The following is a 17,147-nucleotide window of genomic DNA, read 5'->3' on the forward strand; positions in this document are numbered from 1 at the left end:
CCCATTTTGTTGTTCCCGGCAGCATCATCGCCGCTTTGCTCATTTCTGCATTCTTGCTGTCACCGACCACGGTTGCAGAGGCCGCTTTTTGGTTTCGCTAGCACACCAACAGCGTGTCTCCATACAACACTCACCACGCTTCTCGGCGAGCTGCTCTCCCCTTCGCCTGTCGCAAAGGGGGAAAACCCGCCCTTCCATTTTATCGCCACATCCCGTCGCCATACTTCGCATTTCGATTCGACCACCATTTTCCTCTTTATTCCGGCGGATTCTCTCGTCAGCAGCTTCGACCTTTGTCAAAATCCGCCTCCCTCCGAATCGAATAGTAACACGCAACTTCCCGCGACTTTTTTGCCGTACCTCTCCCCCTCCCTATCTTTTTGTCGTTGCTGCTTCTTTGTGCATCGCATTCGTTGCACACTGTGACGCTCGTCTATCTATTTTCCGCTTTCTCAACCGCAACACACCACTCAAACACGCCTTCTGCGCTATCAACTGTTGCTCCGCCGGAGTAGCTGGATAAGCAAGACCTGTGTCGGCCGAGTCCTCCTTTCTCACCATCAAGGGCTATATTTCTGCTTCGCCGTTAGCGTCGCAACCCTGGCCTATTTTCTGTGTTTCTCCTCCGCATGAAGTGGTTCGCTTGCTGGCTTGGAAGCATCGAGTTCAAAGTAAAGAAAAAGGGTTGCACACCTGCAACTTGATTTCTTGTCAGGGGATCGCGACTTTGGAACTGCATCGGATAGGCACCAATACGCGTGTCTTTTCTTTGTTCGTTCTTTTCTTTCGCTCCTCGTGCCTTGTTTTTGGGGCACGCTTGGATTTCTGTGGTCGGGACTTGGCTTTCCGTCAACCTGATCGCCGCGTTTCTTCGCGCCCCCTAGTTCAAGGCCTTCTCCTCCTTACAATCGCGTTCACATTATTGAACGCTTGGTTCTCGTTACCCCGAGCATCATGAATAACATCAACATGGCCAACATGGCCGCCATGACTGGTGCCGTCGGCGCTCCGATGGGTATGATGAACAATGTCGGTGTCCCGCCCGGCGCGGCAAACCGGCCCCAGCCTCCGCAGAACCAGCAGCAAGCACAACAACAGCAGCAGGCCCAGCAGCAGCAGCAGCTTCAGCAGCAACAGCAACAGCAGCAGGCACAACTCCAACTTCAACAGCAGCAGCAACAGCAGGGCCTTCCGCAAGGGCAGCCCCACGGCCAACCCCAGGGCCCGGCCCCGGGCCTCCCCATGCAGGAGATTGGCAACCGCACGTTGCTCAACACCTACATTTACGAGTACTTCCTCCGCTATGAGATGCTGGACTGCGCCCGCGCGATCCTTGGCCAGCAGGTGAACTTGCAGAAGGATGGCCCTGACGGCCGCCGCGACGAGAACGGCAACATTATCAATGGCGTCGGCGACGATGCTATGGACACCGACTCCAAGGACTTTGCCGACGCAAAGACCGTCGAGGACCTGCCGACCCCGAACTTACCCATGCCGTCGGATAGTAGTTTCCTCTTCGACTGGTTCTGCCTCTTCTGGGAAATGTTCAACGCACAAAAGGGCAAGGGTCACCATTCTGGCGTGAACCAATACACGCAGCACATGCAGGTATGTCTCTCATCTCCTTTGATCTTTCACCTGTCTTGTCGAAGTCTTCGTGTTGCTGACAAAATGTTTCCTTCTCTGATGCACAGTCTCGCCTTCGTCAAGCCCAACAACAGGACATGCTCCGTCAAATTCGACCCGATTTTCAGCAGCAGCAGCAGCAGATGATGATGCGCAATATGCAGAATGGCGGCATGCTCGCCATGAAGCAGGGGAACAATCTCCCGCGTACGGCCATGGCGAATAGCCAGAACATGTTCGTTTTTACTTTCCTTCCGCTCCTAGCGCCACAACTCATAGGCCGTCGCTAATTCTTGTTTTTCCTCGTCCCCACAGCCCGCAAGGTATGAATATGCTTCAGGCAAAACAGGGCCAGATGCAGCGGGACCCGTCGGATCTTGACGGCAACCGCGCGCGCCCCTCGTCTCCTGGCTCGGGTGACAATGCTCCGTCGCCCTCCAAGAGACCCCGCCTGGACAGTGTGCCATTTAACCCCAACCAAGCGGCTCTGATGCAAAACGGTCGTCCGGTTGCTCAGGGCATGCCTGGCCAACAGGTAGGAACCGGTCCTATAAACCCTCAGGTTCACCAGATGTTTCTCGCCAACGGTGTGAACCCCGCTAGTCTGAGCACCGAGCAGCTCCAGCAGTTCTCCCAGCAATCCCCCGCCGCCCAGGCCAAGAGTATTCAGGCTTACTCACAAAACCTGCAACAGCATCACAACGCTCAACTACCAAACAAGGTCATGCCCAATGTGTCAGGTCCTCCCGGCCAGGGCTCGCCTATGATCCCGGATGGTGCTTCGCTGAATGCGTTCTACAATGCTGGTGAGCTGGCCGGCCCCGCTGCTATGCGCGGTGGGCCTGGCGTTCCACCGGCAGGCGGTGGGAGCAACCACGCCCTGCAGGACTATCAGATGCAGCTGATGCTCCTTGAACAGCAGAACAAGAAGCGTTTGATGATGGCTCGCCAGGAGCAGGACGGCAATGTCGGCATGGGCCGCCCTGACGGCACCCCTGTTGGCACGGTCGGCACCCCGGGCGTTCCTGGTGCTCCTGGCCAGCCCGGCGTTCCTGGTGGCCCCGGCGGCCCCGGCGCGCCCAACGTCGGCCAGCAATTCCCTGGCTCGTCGCCCCAGGGTGGCCGCCCTGGTGCCTCGCCTAGCCCTGCTGATCAGATGAAGCGCAACAACCAGCAGATGGCTGGCAACGGCATGGGCTCACCGCTGCCTGACAACACGCAGTCCCGCGGCTCACCGAACGCCGCGAACTTTATGAACACGCACATGGACCCGTCCATGGCGCCCAACTTCTTCAAGGTCGACGGCAACATGGCTGCTCAGCAAATGAACGGCATGCGGACCCCTGGCGCCCACCCCGGTATGCCTTTCAACGGCCCCATGAACCCGCAGATGATGGCTGCTGCTCGTCAGCAGCAGCAGCAACAGCAACAGGCTGCCGCTGCGGCCGGTGCTGCAGGCCAGGGTGGTCCTCCGATCCAGTGGCAGCAGGGTGCACCCAACGGCGGTCCGATGAACGGCCCGCAGGGCGGTGCTCCGCAAGCCCCGCAGCCGCAGGGCACACCTCAGCAGAGAGCGATGCCGCCACCGTCCGCACCTGGTGCTGCTGCCGCCAGCGCCAACCAGCGGACAACGGCCTCGCCCCAGACAAGTACTGCGGCGCCCCCGACGCCACAGACGGCCGCCAAGGCCAACCCGAAGAAGAAGGACGGCAAGGCTACGAAGAAGGTACAGAACAAGGATCTATGCTGTGTTCTGCGGAGATCGATTTGGTCTCTGCTTCTGTCATTTGGTTGTGCACTCCCGCTAACTTATAGAAACCGCAGACTGCCGCGCAGAAAAAGTCCGCGTCGAACCTCAACGCCGCAGCAACACCGGCCGGCGAACCCTCGACTACCGATGCCGAGCCACCGACACCGGCAACGCCAATCACGCCCGGCAACGCGGCAGGTTTCAACGGCAAGCCGGCAGGCCCTGCCGTGTCAGCGCCTCCCGCTGGCGCCAATGTTCCGAATGGCCAGCCGACTGCTGTTACGGCGCCTGGCGTGACCCCTGTCCCGCCACCGGCACCGGCCGCGGCTGACCCCAACCAGAACTCGGCGTTTGGCATGGACAACACATCGATGGTGCGTGCTCTTTTGCTTTTTGAACCGAGCGATGTGGTGTCAGGTTTGATCTCTAACATTTTTTTTATAGACGTTTGGCCTCGAGTTTGCCGACCCTATGGCGTCAGGAGACGTGCTCAACGACTTCGACTTCGATACGTTCCTGCACGAGACCAACGAAGACGGCAGCGGCTTTGACTTTGGCTCGGCCACTTTTGGTATTGAAGGCACGGGCGAGATCGGTGCTGACTAGATGGAGCACTGGTTCTTGGCCTGGTGATACAGACCTTTTGTTCGCCAATTGTGGAGCCGATCTCCGCACTCTGCAACCGACTTACTTTGCTTGCTGTCGATATTATCCCCTACATCTCGCATCTGGACAACATTTTCTCTTTGACACTATCTCGCCTATGATGCGTGTTGTTCCGTTGTTCTTTTTGACTTTGCAATTTTGTTTTGTGCGCTTTTAATCCGGGCAGCATTTCTTTCTTGAGGCGTTTTCCTGGGACCTTTTTCTTTTGTCATTGATCGTCTTTCCGCCGTCATTATCTTGTTGATTGTGATGCGTTCGTCGTTCTTATCTCCTGTCTTCCGTCGATATTTTGCGACCATTTTTTGCTCTCTCCAAAATTCACCGACTGTTTGCACTCGTCAACGTTTTTGCTCCCATGGTCACTACGCGACAACGCCTCGGCATCCGGTGGGATTTTGCCCACGACTTGATACACAATTACTACAAAATGACGTTTTCTACTCTGTTCTTATGCGGGCCATTTCTGGCCGTCGACCTGGCTAGACTTTTATCCTTTCCAGGCCGTCTCTATGACGAAACCGACCCTTCGAAACAGCGTCTGACTCGTGCGCCGCTTACTGCACTTTGACGCTTCTGCATCTGCGGCAGTTCTTTCTTGTTCCACCAGGAAGCCACACATTTCTGTCGGCAATGTTTGCGTGCGCGGAAATATACGAAAGAGGAACGAGATGAGACGAGCAGATGTGTGGGCAGGAAATATTAGGCTTGATTGGCCCTTCCCCTTTGTTCGTGTATATGTATCTATTAGAGCCTGTGTGCTTTTACTCTCCGCGTTCTCGTCCTCTTTTTCTCTTCATCCTTCACCCCTTTTCTCACCTAAATCTCTCTCCTTCTCGAGAGCTTCCCCACTGTTATCCTTTCCTTTGCACCTCTCTGTCCTCGAGTTTGCTCTCGTTTCTTCATCTTTGTTTCCCGCACTTTTTTATTGGCTTGTCGTTTTCGTTTTCGTCCACCTCTTTTATTATATGTCTCTTGGGACGATGGAATCGGGGGAAAGGGATTCTTCAAAAGGGAAGGGAGGACTCGGGCGGAAGTTGGTGTGTTTTTGTGTTTGTTTTCGTCGAGTTGTTTGCTTGTCTATCACTTTGTTTGGTCGATATATCTATTTCAACGTTGTCAATTGTTCCTCCCACATCATTTTGTGCCTTGTGACGTTCGTGGCTTATTCTAACCCTCTCTCTTCCCTGCCAATACGAATGGAGAACTAGCTTGGCATTCAAGTTTTGTAATAGTCTTGAGCCACATATTTCTGTATCTAACTACATGACGGCCGGAAAAAAGAGGTATGATATCCTAGTAGGAACAAAATATATGTTATGTCCAGCTCAATTTCAGCCTTTCTGAGTAACTCCCCTGAGTCAACATATGTCCACCGGCCACACCTCTCCAGCCGCTGCACTACTTGCAGCACTCGTTCCGTTGCTGGCTCTTCTTTTCCCATTTCCTTACCTTGCCGTCCCGCAAAAAGAGCACAACGTCAAGGTGTCACTGGGGCGGCCACTGGATCGAAACGAAACGAGGTTGTTCCATTTTCCGACGGTCCGGGTCTTGCAAACACTCCCAAGAGGGGTACACCCGTGCTCGTTTACGAGCCTTTGTCAATGCAATGCTTGTGTTCCAGTCTTGTCTACCCATGAGATGCCGTTGTGCAGAGAGCTTTGGACGTTGCGCAAAGGAAGCGACTGTCACGTTGCGACTGGAGATAGAACGGCTCACAATGGCTCTGTGCTTTTGCCTTCTTTCGGCCTTTTGTTCCTGGTCTAATACGGACGATAAGGGAAAGAGACCAGGGCGAGGGGGGTGGGAGGGACAGAGTTGAGGAAGGAACGAAGGGAAGTTCTTGTCGACTGCTCTTTCCTTTTTGGGTACACGCCCACCTTCCACCCACAACTTGCTTGTCTCGGTGGCTCCTGCCTTTCACTGTTATGATTGACACCTGCCCGCGGTTTCTTATCCTGCCTTTTCCTTGGAAGAATTTTATTTTGCCGTTTCAATTTTGCTCTTCCACATCTTGTCATTATCATCACCGCCGCCATCACTCGCATCAAACGGGCAAAGCGGCCCATGGAACGATAACCAAACTCGGCTGCTTGATTACAAGAGAACATACAAAGAAGCGGGACATCAGAGTCTGAGCTCTATTCATCATTGAAGAGGTTGATACAAAGAGACGCATCGTTGCGTTTCTCAGATATTCATCACGACCTCGACCACCCTGAAACTATGGCCGTCATCTCGCCGTTGGGATTTTGTACACCATTATCACCGTCTCGCCATTTCTGGACATATTTCACCGTCGTCATAGCCGCCGCCATTCTGGCAAGCGGTGTGCGTGCCGACTGCTACTGGCCCGACGGGACCGAGAACGACGAGCATCAACCTTGCTACTCGCCCAATGGTGGCGCCATCGGACTCTGCTGCGGCACGGGCGATGTTTGTTTGTCGAACGGCGTGTGCATGAGTCGCTCGTCCGCGGGTGGCTCGACTGATATGATTGACAGCGCGTACGCAAGCAACCTGGACACCAGTGTCTACTACCGCGGCAGCTGCACGTTCAAGGACTGGAGCCAGGACAAGAACTGCCCGACGGTGTGCATCAAGGGCTCCGGAATCTCGCCGCACACGGACGTGGGCATCATCCCGTGCCCTGGGTCTAACACAGACTGGTACTGCGCTGATGGCAACATGCACAAGGCCAACTGTTCCACGGGTGCTTTTATTGTTTCGCTGCCGAGTGAGTTCTCTTGATCCTCGTTGCGGATTTTCATCAAGCGGTCGTTTCTAACGTGATAGGACCTGTTTCGTTTACCACAATTGGCATCTCGCCGTCCAAAACTGCTCATACTGTAGCACCTACCTCAGCATCCACCTCGACGGCAACCTCGATGACATCCTCTCCAAGTGGCGGGAATGCAACCACCGGGCTTGTTACCGCACCTGGAACCACTGCACCTACAGGTTTCTCAAGCGGTGTGTCTGGACCGTCTGTGGCGTCGACAACATCGGGCAATCCATTGTCGACGATGGATCCTCCGCCCACATCCTCACCTTCGTCAAACTCTGGCTCGAACGTCCCTCTGGCCGTGGGCGTCACCATCGGAGGTGCTTCTATTATTGCTGCCGCCGTCATAGGGTACTTTCTCTGGCGCCGCCGGAAACGGGACGAACCGGCCCCGGCCGAGTCGCCGCCACCGCGTGATGTGCCCGACGACGTTATCCTGAATTCGGTGCTGGAGGGGTCCATGTTTCGATCTGGAAGCCTTCTCAGTCGACGTCCGAGCAAAACACTACTGAGCAACATGGGTGCTGGCGACGGCGGTCCAGCCGCACCGATGCCGGACACTAGATCTGTACTAAGTGGCCCGTGTGCCGAAAGTCTCCGTTCAGGGAGCATGCTGAGCTCATTCCAGCAGTACCAGCAAAGCCAACAGCAACAGCAACAGCAACAGCAGCAGCCGCTCTTCCAGCAACAGCCACAGGCGCCGCTTCATCTGCACCAACCGCACCCCCAGCGACACTACAGCTATGCACAAGCCCGCTTTAGCTCAGACGCAGTGGCCATGCACGACCTGCGACGGACACCGCCGGTTGCTTGGGGCCACCAAGGCAGTGGCCCGAGCGTGACGAGCGAGCCCATCCCCGAGATTCCGTATGATGACCGGCGCATGGCTGCATACCACGGTGTGCCCACCATGGAGCACAACAATTACTCGGAGCTGCCTGGGTAACGGGCCTACACTAAGGAAGTTTGACGGAGCTGTTGTTGAGGGGGTAGGGATATAAGCACTGGAGATTCTTCACTACAACGTTGATGCATGTTGATCGGCGAAGGACGTCATGTTGTTTCTTTCTGTTGGTAGCTACTTGGACAGACAAGGGTCTGCACTTTTAATATTGCGAGTCGGATTTTCGACACTTAATCGAGAGGCAAGATGCTACTTCTATATGGCAAGTGTCACAATCATTTATACCCCATATTTGATTTCCATATGGGGTTGTGTTCTTCGTTGCTTTTCAGTAAAAGGTTGTTCGTGCTTCGTTATCATACATTCATTACGACATACATCATTCAACCTGGCTACTGACATCTAGTACTCATCGTCGTTCTCGTCTTCCAGCACCATGCGGTCGCCGGGCGGCTCGAAATCGCCGATACGAGCCGGCTGGTCGCCAAGCGCCTGGCCCAACTTGACGAGTGTGAACTCGTAGACGCGTGCTACGCTCATCTGAACGTCACTGACGTCGTCGTCGCTGGCGTCGTCGTCGTCGTCGCCTTCATCGGCCAGCGTAGTGGCATCGTCGTCGGTCGGCTCGGCTGTTGTCTCCCGCTCTGCGTCTGTTTCCTCGCCTTGGACAGTCGAGGACGCCTCTGTGCCGACGGTCCCTTCTCTGTCTTCGCGGCGACGCTGGCTCGGTCCCTGTGCTGCCCGAGACCGGCCGCTACGCGAAGGATTCGTAGTGTTCGCATTCCTCTCGTCCAGAGGGTCGGGCGGGCCGCGTCGGAACACATCCACCACGACCATGCGCGTCTGCTCGGCAATGCTTCGGCACCGCACCATGTCCGTCCGCGACAGGCCCACCCGGCGGTAGCTGTTGGTGCTGCCGCCCTCGAACCCGGGCAGCGTCTCGCGCGTCTCGAGGTCCTCGCCCACCACCAAGCTTGCAAAGCAATAGTCGAGTTTGCGCAGCAGGGCGAGTGTCGCGCGCGGCGACGGCGGAAAGCCCTCCATCCATGCAATGAGCTCGCTCGCGATGCTCAAAAGGTACTGCACCTGCAAAGAGGGGGTGCCGGACCGCCACAGGTTGTTGAGCAGCGCGTCGAGGTCGCGGCACAGCTCACCCATGGATGCATAGCCGGCTGTGTCATGGTGGCTGCTGCCACCGTTGTTGTTGTCGAGGTTGTTGTTGATGTCGTCGTCGTCGTCGTCGTCAACGTCGTCGCCGCTGCCCGCCTCGACAATACCACTTCGTTTTACAAACCGCCGACTAATGTGCAAGAGACGATCGCTGACGAAACGGCGCACAATCTCCTCCTTGGAAGAGCCCGGCCGCAATGGATGGCTGCGGGGGTGTGGCAGACCGAGGGCGGAGCTGGTGCTGCGTGCCGAGGAGGCATGGCTGGGCGTGGGTGACATGAGACCAGAGCTACCCGGAACAAATCCGCCAGGGCCCGGTGAGACCCCAGACGAAGCCGGAGTTCGTGCTGGGTCAGCCATGGCTGGCCGAGACGTGCTGAGGTGTGCTGAGAATGTGAGGTCCGATACAGGACTTTTGAGTTGAATGTGGGACGAAGATGAGATGAGGGAACAGATGCCTGAGAGAGAGCTCCCGTTGGCCTGTCTTTTTCAGTCAGATGATGGCTGGCTTTAGCAAAAATTCCTAAAAATGAGCTTTGTATAACTGTTTAATGCTCTGGCAAATATGTCGGAATATGTAAGCATAGAATAAGGTGTGTTATGAGTGCTTGGTGATCATTGTTCGTCTGGGGATGGTGAAGCTGTCTTACAGTGCATCGCCGCTGAATTGGGGCGTGATTGGTCGCTAACGGTATTAGCTTACATTTCCTCAGAAGCGGGTTCACCAGCCACAATTGGTAGCCGGAGTGTGGCGTCGACTCCATTAGCGCCACCAAAAAAATTCGCATTCTGGTTTGCGACTTTGACGTCAACGGCGACGACAGACGACGACAGACGACTGAGACGACACGACGCGCACGACACGAACAACGACGATACACGATATTTCTCACGTCAACACACACACACACACACACAAAATGTACCAGCCAAGACAGATCGTGCAGGTCGAAAAGGCCGGCGGCCAGACGCTGCAGCCCAAGGGCTTCTTCCGGTCGACCTACGACAGCCTGACGGCGGCCGAGAACGCTTCGTTTGTCAAGGGCATTGCCGCCTTTGCTGTCGGCACTGCCTTCTTGGCCAGCTCCTGGGGCGAGTTCCTGCTGCCGCCGTAAGTGCATGCCGAGACGGAGGCGAATGAAGATGTGGTGAGGGCTGGACGCTGACATTCCACAGGCAATAAGCGACACACGGCGAACGAACAGACGAGCGGACAGATGAACTGCAAAGGGATGGTACGGCCAGAAGATGAGCGCACAATAGCATCTGCGGATACCGAGACTGTGAAGACGCATCACTGATCGGCCGAAATATCTCCTTCTTTGTATATACCAATGACCAGCTGAACGACACTTGTCCGGAAGTATACGCGTCGGTGATGTATTTGTACGACAGCAAGGTTACGACGCATAGACTGGGAGAGGCAGGCCTTGGAAGCTCCAGTGGGATACAGAAATGGACAACGAGGATGAATAACGGCACCAAACACAAAACACAAAAACATCCCACAAGCACATCAAAACGACAAAAATGATAGCAGGGCGGCACCGTACCCGCGACAATATTGAATCTGCTATATGTATGCGTTGGGTACTCCTGTGGCGCAACAAAATACAAATTCGCATAATTTCCTCTCCAAGTGCTGTGCCATATGTTCTGTGAATTCGTTTGATGTGGGAGTTGTGAAGCGTACGCTTCAAGGTGCTTTGAGCAACGCTCTCCTAGCGTCACCGCCGCCAAATAGGCCCTCGCACCTTTACAATTGTATTCGTGTTTGAGTCTTCAATCTATTGACCGTTGTTGACGGATTCTGGGGCAATTGCTGCATCAGTCGTGGTGGCTGAAAAGAAGGCACCGCCACCAACGACATCCACCCTGGTCAAATTACATTCATGAAAAACGGGAAACAGAGCATATACGGTTATGGCCAAACATAATTGTTCTTTCGTAATTTTGATATTGACCTAGTCTGACTGCCGGATAGTAGATAAACAGGAGTTTAGCCGGCCGCCCTGTCTACTTCGTTTTGTTTCGTTTGGTCGGCATCGAAAAACGGGATGCGTGTAAGACAGTCGAAGGTTGTTTAAAATCTTTAATATGGCTATATTCGCTTGGGCGCGCGGATAGGCGAGTCAGACTGCTCATTCCAGCCCCTCCAAAATTTCCGCAGGCTTCCAACGTCCGGCCTTGAGCACATGGTGGCTAAATGAAGCCGACATTGTGGGTGCAGAGGGCAAAAAGGGACAATAGGGGGAAAAGGGAAGGGAAAGGGGCAGGAGGTCTGGGGAACAACATGGCACATGAGCTGCTACCACGTTGTGCAGAAGAGATCTGCCCTTGTTGATTTTTGTTCCTGGGTCTCTCGCGAGGCAAGGTTGACAATCTCACGATCTTCGAAATCAGTAAACACACCGACCACGTACACTCCTTTAATACCCAACGGCCGCAGCACTTGCACCGCCATTCCTTTTGATACAAACCAACATTGTCGCTCATTCGTTCCAGTCGTCTGTCAACCCTCTCCCAGATGCGTCTCCATCTTGCCCTGTTGGCCGCCACGGCCGAGGCGGTCATTCTCATGGCCACCGACCACCTCCAGGACGCCGCCGGCTTCACCATCGAGCTGCCGGGCCACGCCCTCGCGTCGGCCACGACTGTTGCCAAAATAAATGCACAAAATGGCGACACTACTGCTGCTGCGGCGCCCATTCTCGGCTGCACCACCAGCTCCTTTTCGACGCCGAGCTGGTTCGTCCGCGATTTGACCTTCAACCGCACCGACGACAGCGTCACGTTCGACCTCCTCAATCGCGCCACCAACTACACCGCCTTCATTGGCTGCGCCAACGCCACGGCCGACGAGAGCAAGCCCAACGTGTATGCGCACTGTGATGTGCAGACGGATCCTGCGCCCAGCGACGACTCGCTGCTGGCGCTCGTGCGCGTGACGGCCAAAGGCACGGCGGCGAATGTGCTGCTTCGGCAGAGGTGGGCCTGCAGCGACCGCACGACGGCGGCGGTCAAGCCAATCAACTTCTCGGCAGCCGGCAGCAGTTCCACGGTGCTCACGTGCGACGCCGCCGGCGGCTGTGTAGCGGTCGACTCGCCCCTGCTCGTCCGGGGCAACCTCGCCGCGCCCGTGGCCATCCACTCGGCTCCCGCCGAGGGCCCCATTGGCCACAGCAAGGCCGGCTGCTCGGCGGCGGCCAGCAAACCACCCTCGTGGTCGCTGCAGAGCGTCTACTATCTCAACCAGACGGGCGACAACGGGGCGACCGCGATCTCATCGCAGACGCTGATGCTGCAGGTCATCAACCACGCGATTGGGTACCAGGCCGGCTGCACGGGCTTCTTGTCCGACGACCTGTCGACCAAACCGGTGTCCTTTACCTGCGCCGGACAGGGCTACGACTTTCTCGGCAGGGACCGGTACCGGATCCAGACACAGGCGCTCTTTGAGCCGGCAACGTTCAACTTTACCGTGAACCAGACATGGTACTGCGACGACACGGACGAGGGGAAACCGTGAGTGCTGTAAAATTCGAATCGAGGGAAGGGGGGGAGTGGTATGGAACGGCGCACGTCGAGACTAACAACATGTAGGGTCAGCATCACAGCCAGTGGCAGCACGGTCCTGCCGCTCAACTGCACGAGCGTCGCTGTCGGCGCGGGCGACAATGCGGGCAACAAGACGACGTGCCTGTCCAATGGCGACATTGTACTGCAGGCCCAGCACCCCGGCACGGTAGCGTCGCTGCCGCCGTACTCCGTAACCGATCCGCTGCCCACGCCCGACGGCTGCACGGTGTCGTCGATTGTCGGGCCGGCCTGGACGCTGAGCAGCTTCGAGATTGACACGGATCCCAGGGATCCTAAGGGAAACAGGACGGCGAACATCACCTCCGTCGGCTTCGATCTCCGGCTTGCCACTGGCACCAACGAGGCCACCTATCCGATCAGCGTCTATCAGGGCAGGGCTGTCGAGGGCAAGCCGCAGTGGTTCCACTGCACGTTTGGTGCCGACGAGATCCCGCTAGCGCCGTACAACTGCACGTATACGTACGATGCTGCGGCCAAGCAGCTGACACTGGCGGCCGACTGGATCTGCAGCGACCTGGACAGAGAGCGCCCGGTTCTCTTCAGCGGTACCGCGACGACGGCCATCTCAAAGCCGTTTAGTTGCTCGACAGCAGGTGGCCAGACACAGTGCCTGACGGACGAGACCGCGTCCTGGAACGTGCCCATTGCCAACGTCACCTGGCGGGCGGCCGACAAGGATGTGCTGGCGCCGTCGTAGTGAGGTGGCAGGGAGACCTCTGGATTGTATTGGTGTTGCCGGTAGTTTTGTTTCCGTTCCTGTCACTTCCGGTCACCTAAGTCTCTTGCCGTTGAGGACATAGGCCTCAGGCGTTGGAATGCCGGCGTGGTCGTATGTTCAGACTGCGTATCTTCATTTTCTTGTATATTATTTCCCCTTAACATTAGTATCCGTATCCAACCATTCATGACACCACTTGCGACCAGCATACGAGGGTACCGTCGAGTGATGCTCCAGTTCGCCCGCCGTCTGTTGAAGGTAATTACAGCGCACACGACGTTTTGACACCAGGCATATGCAACGTACGCAACGTACGGAACGTACGAAATTATGTGCCGTGCGCTGTGCATGCCACGGACTTGCTGGTACGGTGAATACGCCGTAAGTAAGCGGCAGTCAGCTGTGGATGTTGACCCAGTCTGTATTCGCCGTATTGACAGCGATTGTCGTATGTCGCTGTCGTGCCCATCGCCTTTCGGCGCACGCACCACACCAGCTGTTTTTGAAATTAGCCTGCAATGACCCTTCCTCCTGTAAACGCGCACTCTTGCCACCGTCAAAATAGGAAAGGAAACAGGGAGAAGAGGAGCCAGATCAACGAGGAGGAGATGGTGACAAATCGATGATGCCCAGAGCTTAGCGACGACGCTTGATTTTTTTCCCACTACAATGTCCCCTTGCTGTTTTGTCCCGGCGGCTGGAATTTGGTTGACCGTGCATGCACTCTCACTCCGATGCTTGGTCGACTTCTGTTGTTTTGTCGACACTTATTCCGGAGGCGGCCAATTGTCGCCATGGCGCGACAAATGTGCAGCCCATTGAACAGACCACCATTGACCGTCAGTGAGCTGTTTTGCTTGTTGCATTGGTATTAACAAATCTCTGACCAGATCCTTCGGATGCAACCTCTGATGGGGCTCAAACCCCCTGCCACCCTCGCCCCTTTTCGTCGTAGCGTATACGGGGGAAACGACAGAGACTAAGTAAACATCTGTATCCACTGTGACCATTTTGCACGCGTCTGCGGAGCAAGGAAATAATACCACGAAACGTGCGCATTGTGCGAAGGGAGAATGATTAAAGTTGGTCGAATTCTGGTTTCTGTTTGTTGTCACCAAACCGTGTTATTCGCACTGAAATTTTGTGTAAAATAGTATCGCGGGAAAAATATGCTGTTTATTGTCTGTTAATGTGGCGTCAAGAGACACCCCGGTCAGCCCTGCTGTGCTTGGCAGAAACGTGCTCGGGGACAATCCCAACTGGGATGTCTGGCCCTTTTTGGTCTTGGCTATGGAATTGAGTCGCACATGCCCCTGCAGTAATACTGCGCACCCCTGTAGAAGATGTGTAATTACCATGCTGCATCGTTCTGGACCTTTTGGTTGGGCACTGGCGGGTTGTCGAGTCAGTTTATTTTTAAGAGGGGGGAGGAGGGGGGCTTGCTTGAAGAATCTTCGCTTCGCCTGCTGTAGTTTTCATTAAACAAATGTGTCCACTGCTTCAGTTATTGGCAGGAAAACCAGGTCGAGCTGGCATGTCGCCGTTATTCCCGCCTAGAAATTGACTTGAATTGTCCGCCTTTGTTTCGAGGCTTGTAAGCCGTCATGTCAGGTTGATGCTGTCGTACGTCGTAGATCCCGAAGGCAAATATCAACACGCGCGACGGGAGTGGCTTGTCGTGTGAGTGTGCCGTCGTCTCCAAGAAAATTGGCGCTGGTTCCAGGGGTTGTAAAACGATGAAAACGGCAATATCTTATGGTGGACGGGAAATGCGGTGCATATCGCTGGCAGCCACTGTTCCGTCGATCGCATCCTCTTCAAGCCATTGCCGACATCCGTGGGCCAAGTCAATACGTTTTCTGGTCATCGCCCTCTCCAGAGCGGATCATCCGCGGCGCGGAGCGATCGCAAAGACAAGGCCCCCTGTAGTGTGGAATAGCGACCTTTTTTCGCACGCATGTTGTCTCGCCATGCGCTGGAGCGAGACGACAGTAGCTTCATTGAGTCTTGTCTCGGATTCAAACAGGACCCTTTTGTCGTTCTCCCTAATAGGCGCTGGCAAACTGGCACGGAGATTCGTTATTGCACGGCAACTCTGTTGTGCCTGACCATCTGACGAGGAGACGCATGACAGACAAACAGGACAAACAGAACACCGGGACGACAAAGGGGACATATTCTCCAACAGGGCCTTCAACTGGAATCGTGTCAAGAATTCTGCCCCTGACGAAGAGGGTTGCCTTGTGCCACTCGTGCTCCATGCCGTTTTGGGCCTGCTGTCTTCTTGTTGGCCAATTTATCCGCTCGCAGTGCTGGTGATATCGGGCGCGTACCAAGCGGTGGTCCATCGAGCCATAAGGGTCTTGGAGAAAGGCCGAGAGCCGGGCACTGAAAAGACTGGAGCTTCTTGGCGGCGGGGAGTGGTGATGATAAATAAGAGAGTAACTGCCTGTTGCTCGGAAGACAATCTTGGAATTCGTCCAGCAGCAGAGTCCACAACAGTATGAGAAAGAACGACTTGGCTCTTTCCTATTTTTCGGCTTCAGTCCTTTCCTGCCCGGCCACAAAATATGTTCGTAGTCCTCTGTTCCTTCCTAAACGCCCGGAAATTGGCATGGCTGGTGGAGGTGCGGAAGGGATGTTGTAGCGAGGAAGGTGTGCCCGACGTAGTTGCAGCACATCGAAAGTACTCTGTTGTCGCAGAGAATCGCACCTTCCCAGCGCTTTTTCCACCTGCTGCTGGAGCGGATTCTTTTCAAACCTCCTCCTGTCCTTGAGGCATATGTAAAAGCAGTGGAGGCCAGGGACATTTTAAGGTATTTCGGCGAGGAACTTGATTTTTTGTCTTGTTTACTCCGGTATGCCAATGAATACCGATCCCATCTCACGAGAGCCGCAACTTGCTGACAAGTACGACATGCTCAGTCAGGTAAAGGGAAACCCGTTGAGTTTTCCACTGAAGAATGTTCTGCTGTGGGGGACGCAACAGCCTCCTTCGCACTTTCCTGCTGTGTTGCTGGCGGCCGCTCCGGCTGTGGGTCAACAGCATGTCCACATTCATGGCAAGAACGATGAAGCGAGCCGCTGCTAATTTTGGTGCTCTTCACGACAATCTCGTTGCCACAGCCTGGGCAGCTTCTAAGCCTACTCCGTATGTCCCCTAGCCAAGGCCTAGATGTCAATTCTGTCCCTTACACCTTCCCCCTGCTATTCCCTGTAAGGTTTGCCTGCCGCGTTTGTCCACTTTTTTTCGCACTCCTTTCCGCTTGCGCTTTCCTCCACTGGCAATTTTGTACTTTCTTTCTCCTCGGGACCGTAGTTACGTGTGCCCCCAGTCTTTCTGCACCTTCCTCTCCATCGCAGGTGGCACCCCCTGACTTCAACGGACAAGGCGCTTGGTGCTAATCTTATTCCTTTCCATCTTCTTTTGCCTCAAAGCTCAAATCGGTAACGCTTCGTTCCAAGCGCGCCAGCCCGGCGAAACTTTCAGACGAGCCGTCACACCGTTTCCACCAAACCCCCCTTACCAGGTCCCATTTACCAAGAAGCAGCCAATCCTGGTCCTCTATCTGTTGGTGATGGATGGCCAGTGGGTTCTCGGCCCACGCTAAGGGATGCGGCTTGTGCTGTTGACTTTATTGGGTTTTGGAATTCTGCTTCGGGCAACTCGTCTGCTACATCGACAACACTGCAGACGGTTATGAATGGGTGTCGTACCTGGCGTGCCGCTTTTCCATTGACACCCAGTCCCCAGCGCGCCAAGCTGGACTGGCGAGATGGGGAAAAAGAAAAAAAGAAAAAAAAAGAAGAAAAAAAGGAAAAAGGAAAAACACATCGTGAAGGCCAACATACGTTGCGAGTGTGTTAGGTGACAAAGCCCTACCATGCCTATGCATCCCCTACCACTATCATGCTCCCACCGTATATTAAC

At 55.1% G+C, this 17,147-nt stretch overlaps 5 protein-coding genes across 5 annotated transcripts; 4 read left to right on the forward strand and 1 right to left on the reverse strand.

Annotated features, from left to right (window-relative positions):
* Positions 1–954: 954 nt before the first annotated feature.
* On the forward strand, positions 955–3,982 carry SPSK_08448 (cAMP-dependent protein kinase pathway protein (Som1); the record flags this gene model as incomplete). Its single annotated transcript, XM_016735045.1, has 5 exons — positions 955–1,608; positions 1,695–1,861; positions 1,906–3,352; positions 3,442–3,750; positions 3,821–3,982. The coding sequence occupies 5 exons, from the start codon at positions 955–957 to the stop codon at positions 3,980–3,982; spliced, it is 2,739 nt and encodes a 912-aa protein (XP_016587406.1).
* A 2,283-nt stretch (positions 3,983–6,265) lies between these two features.
* Positions 6,266–7,770, forward strand: SPSK_09155 (uncharacterized protein; the record flags this gene model as incomplete). The annotated part of the gene is made up of 2 exons (XM_016735734.1): positions 6,266–6,776; positions 6,836–7,770. 2 exons carry the CDS (start codon positions 6,266–6,268, stop codon positions 7,768–7,770), a joined length of 1,446 nt encoding a protein of 481 aa, XP_016587407.1.
* Positions 7,771–8,130: 360 nt separating this feature from the next.
* On the reverse strand, positions 8,131–9,258 carry SPSK_09458 (uncharacterized protein; the record flags this gene model as incomplete). The annotated part of the gene is made up of 1 exon (XM_016736030.1): positions 8,131–9,258. One exon carries the CDS (start codon positions 9,256–9,258, stop codon positions 8,131–8,133), a length of 1,128 nt encoding a protein of 375 aa, XP_016587408.1.
* A 2,167-nt stretch (positions 9,259–11,425) lies between these two features.
* Positions 11,426–13,195, forward strand: SPSK_08952 (uncharacterized protein; the record flags this gene model as incomplete). The annotated part of the gene is made up of 2 exons (XM_016735536.1): positions 11,426–12,423; positions 12,502–13,195. The coding sequence occupies 2 exons, from the start codon at positions 11,426–11,428 to the stop codon at positions 13,193–13,195; spliced, it is 1,692 nt and encodes a 563-aa protein (XP_016587409.1).
* Positions 13,196–16,076: 2,881 nt separating this feature from the next.
* On the forward strand, positions 16,077–16,307 carry SPSK_10196 (uncharacterized protein; the record flags this gene model as incomplete). Its single annotated transcript, XM_016736744.1, has 1 exon — positions 16,077–16,307. One exon carries the CDS (start codon positions 16,077–16,079, stop codon positions 16,305–16,307), a length of 231 nt encoding a protein of 76 aa, XP_016587410.1.
* Positions 16,308–17,147: the final 840 nt, after the last annotated feature.

This window comes from Sporothrix schenckii, assembly GCF_000961545.1.
Source record: "Sporothrix schenckii 1099-18 chromosome Unknown Cont44, whole genome shotgun sequence".
Taxonomy (NCBI): domain Eukaryota; kingdom Fungi; phylum Ascomycota; class Sordariomycetes; order Ophiostomatales; family Ophiostomataceae; genus Sporothrix; species Sporothrix schenckii.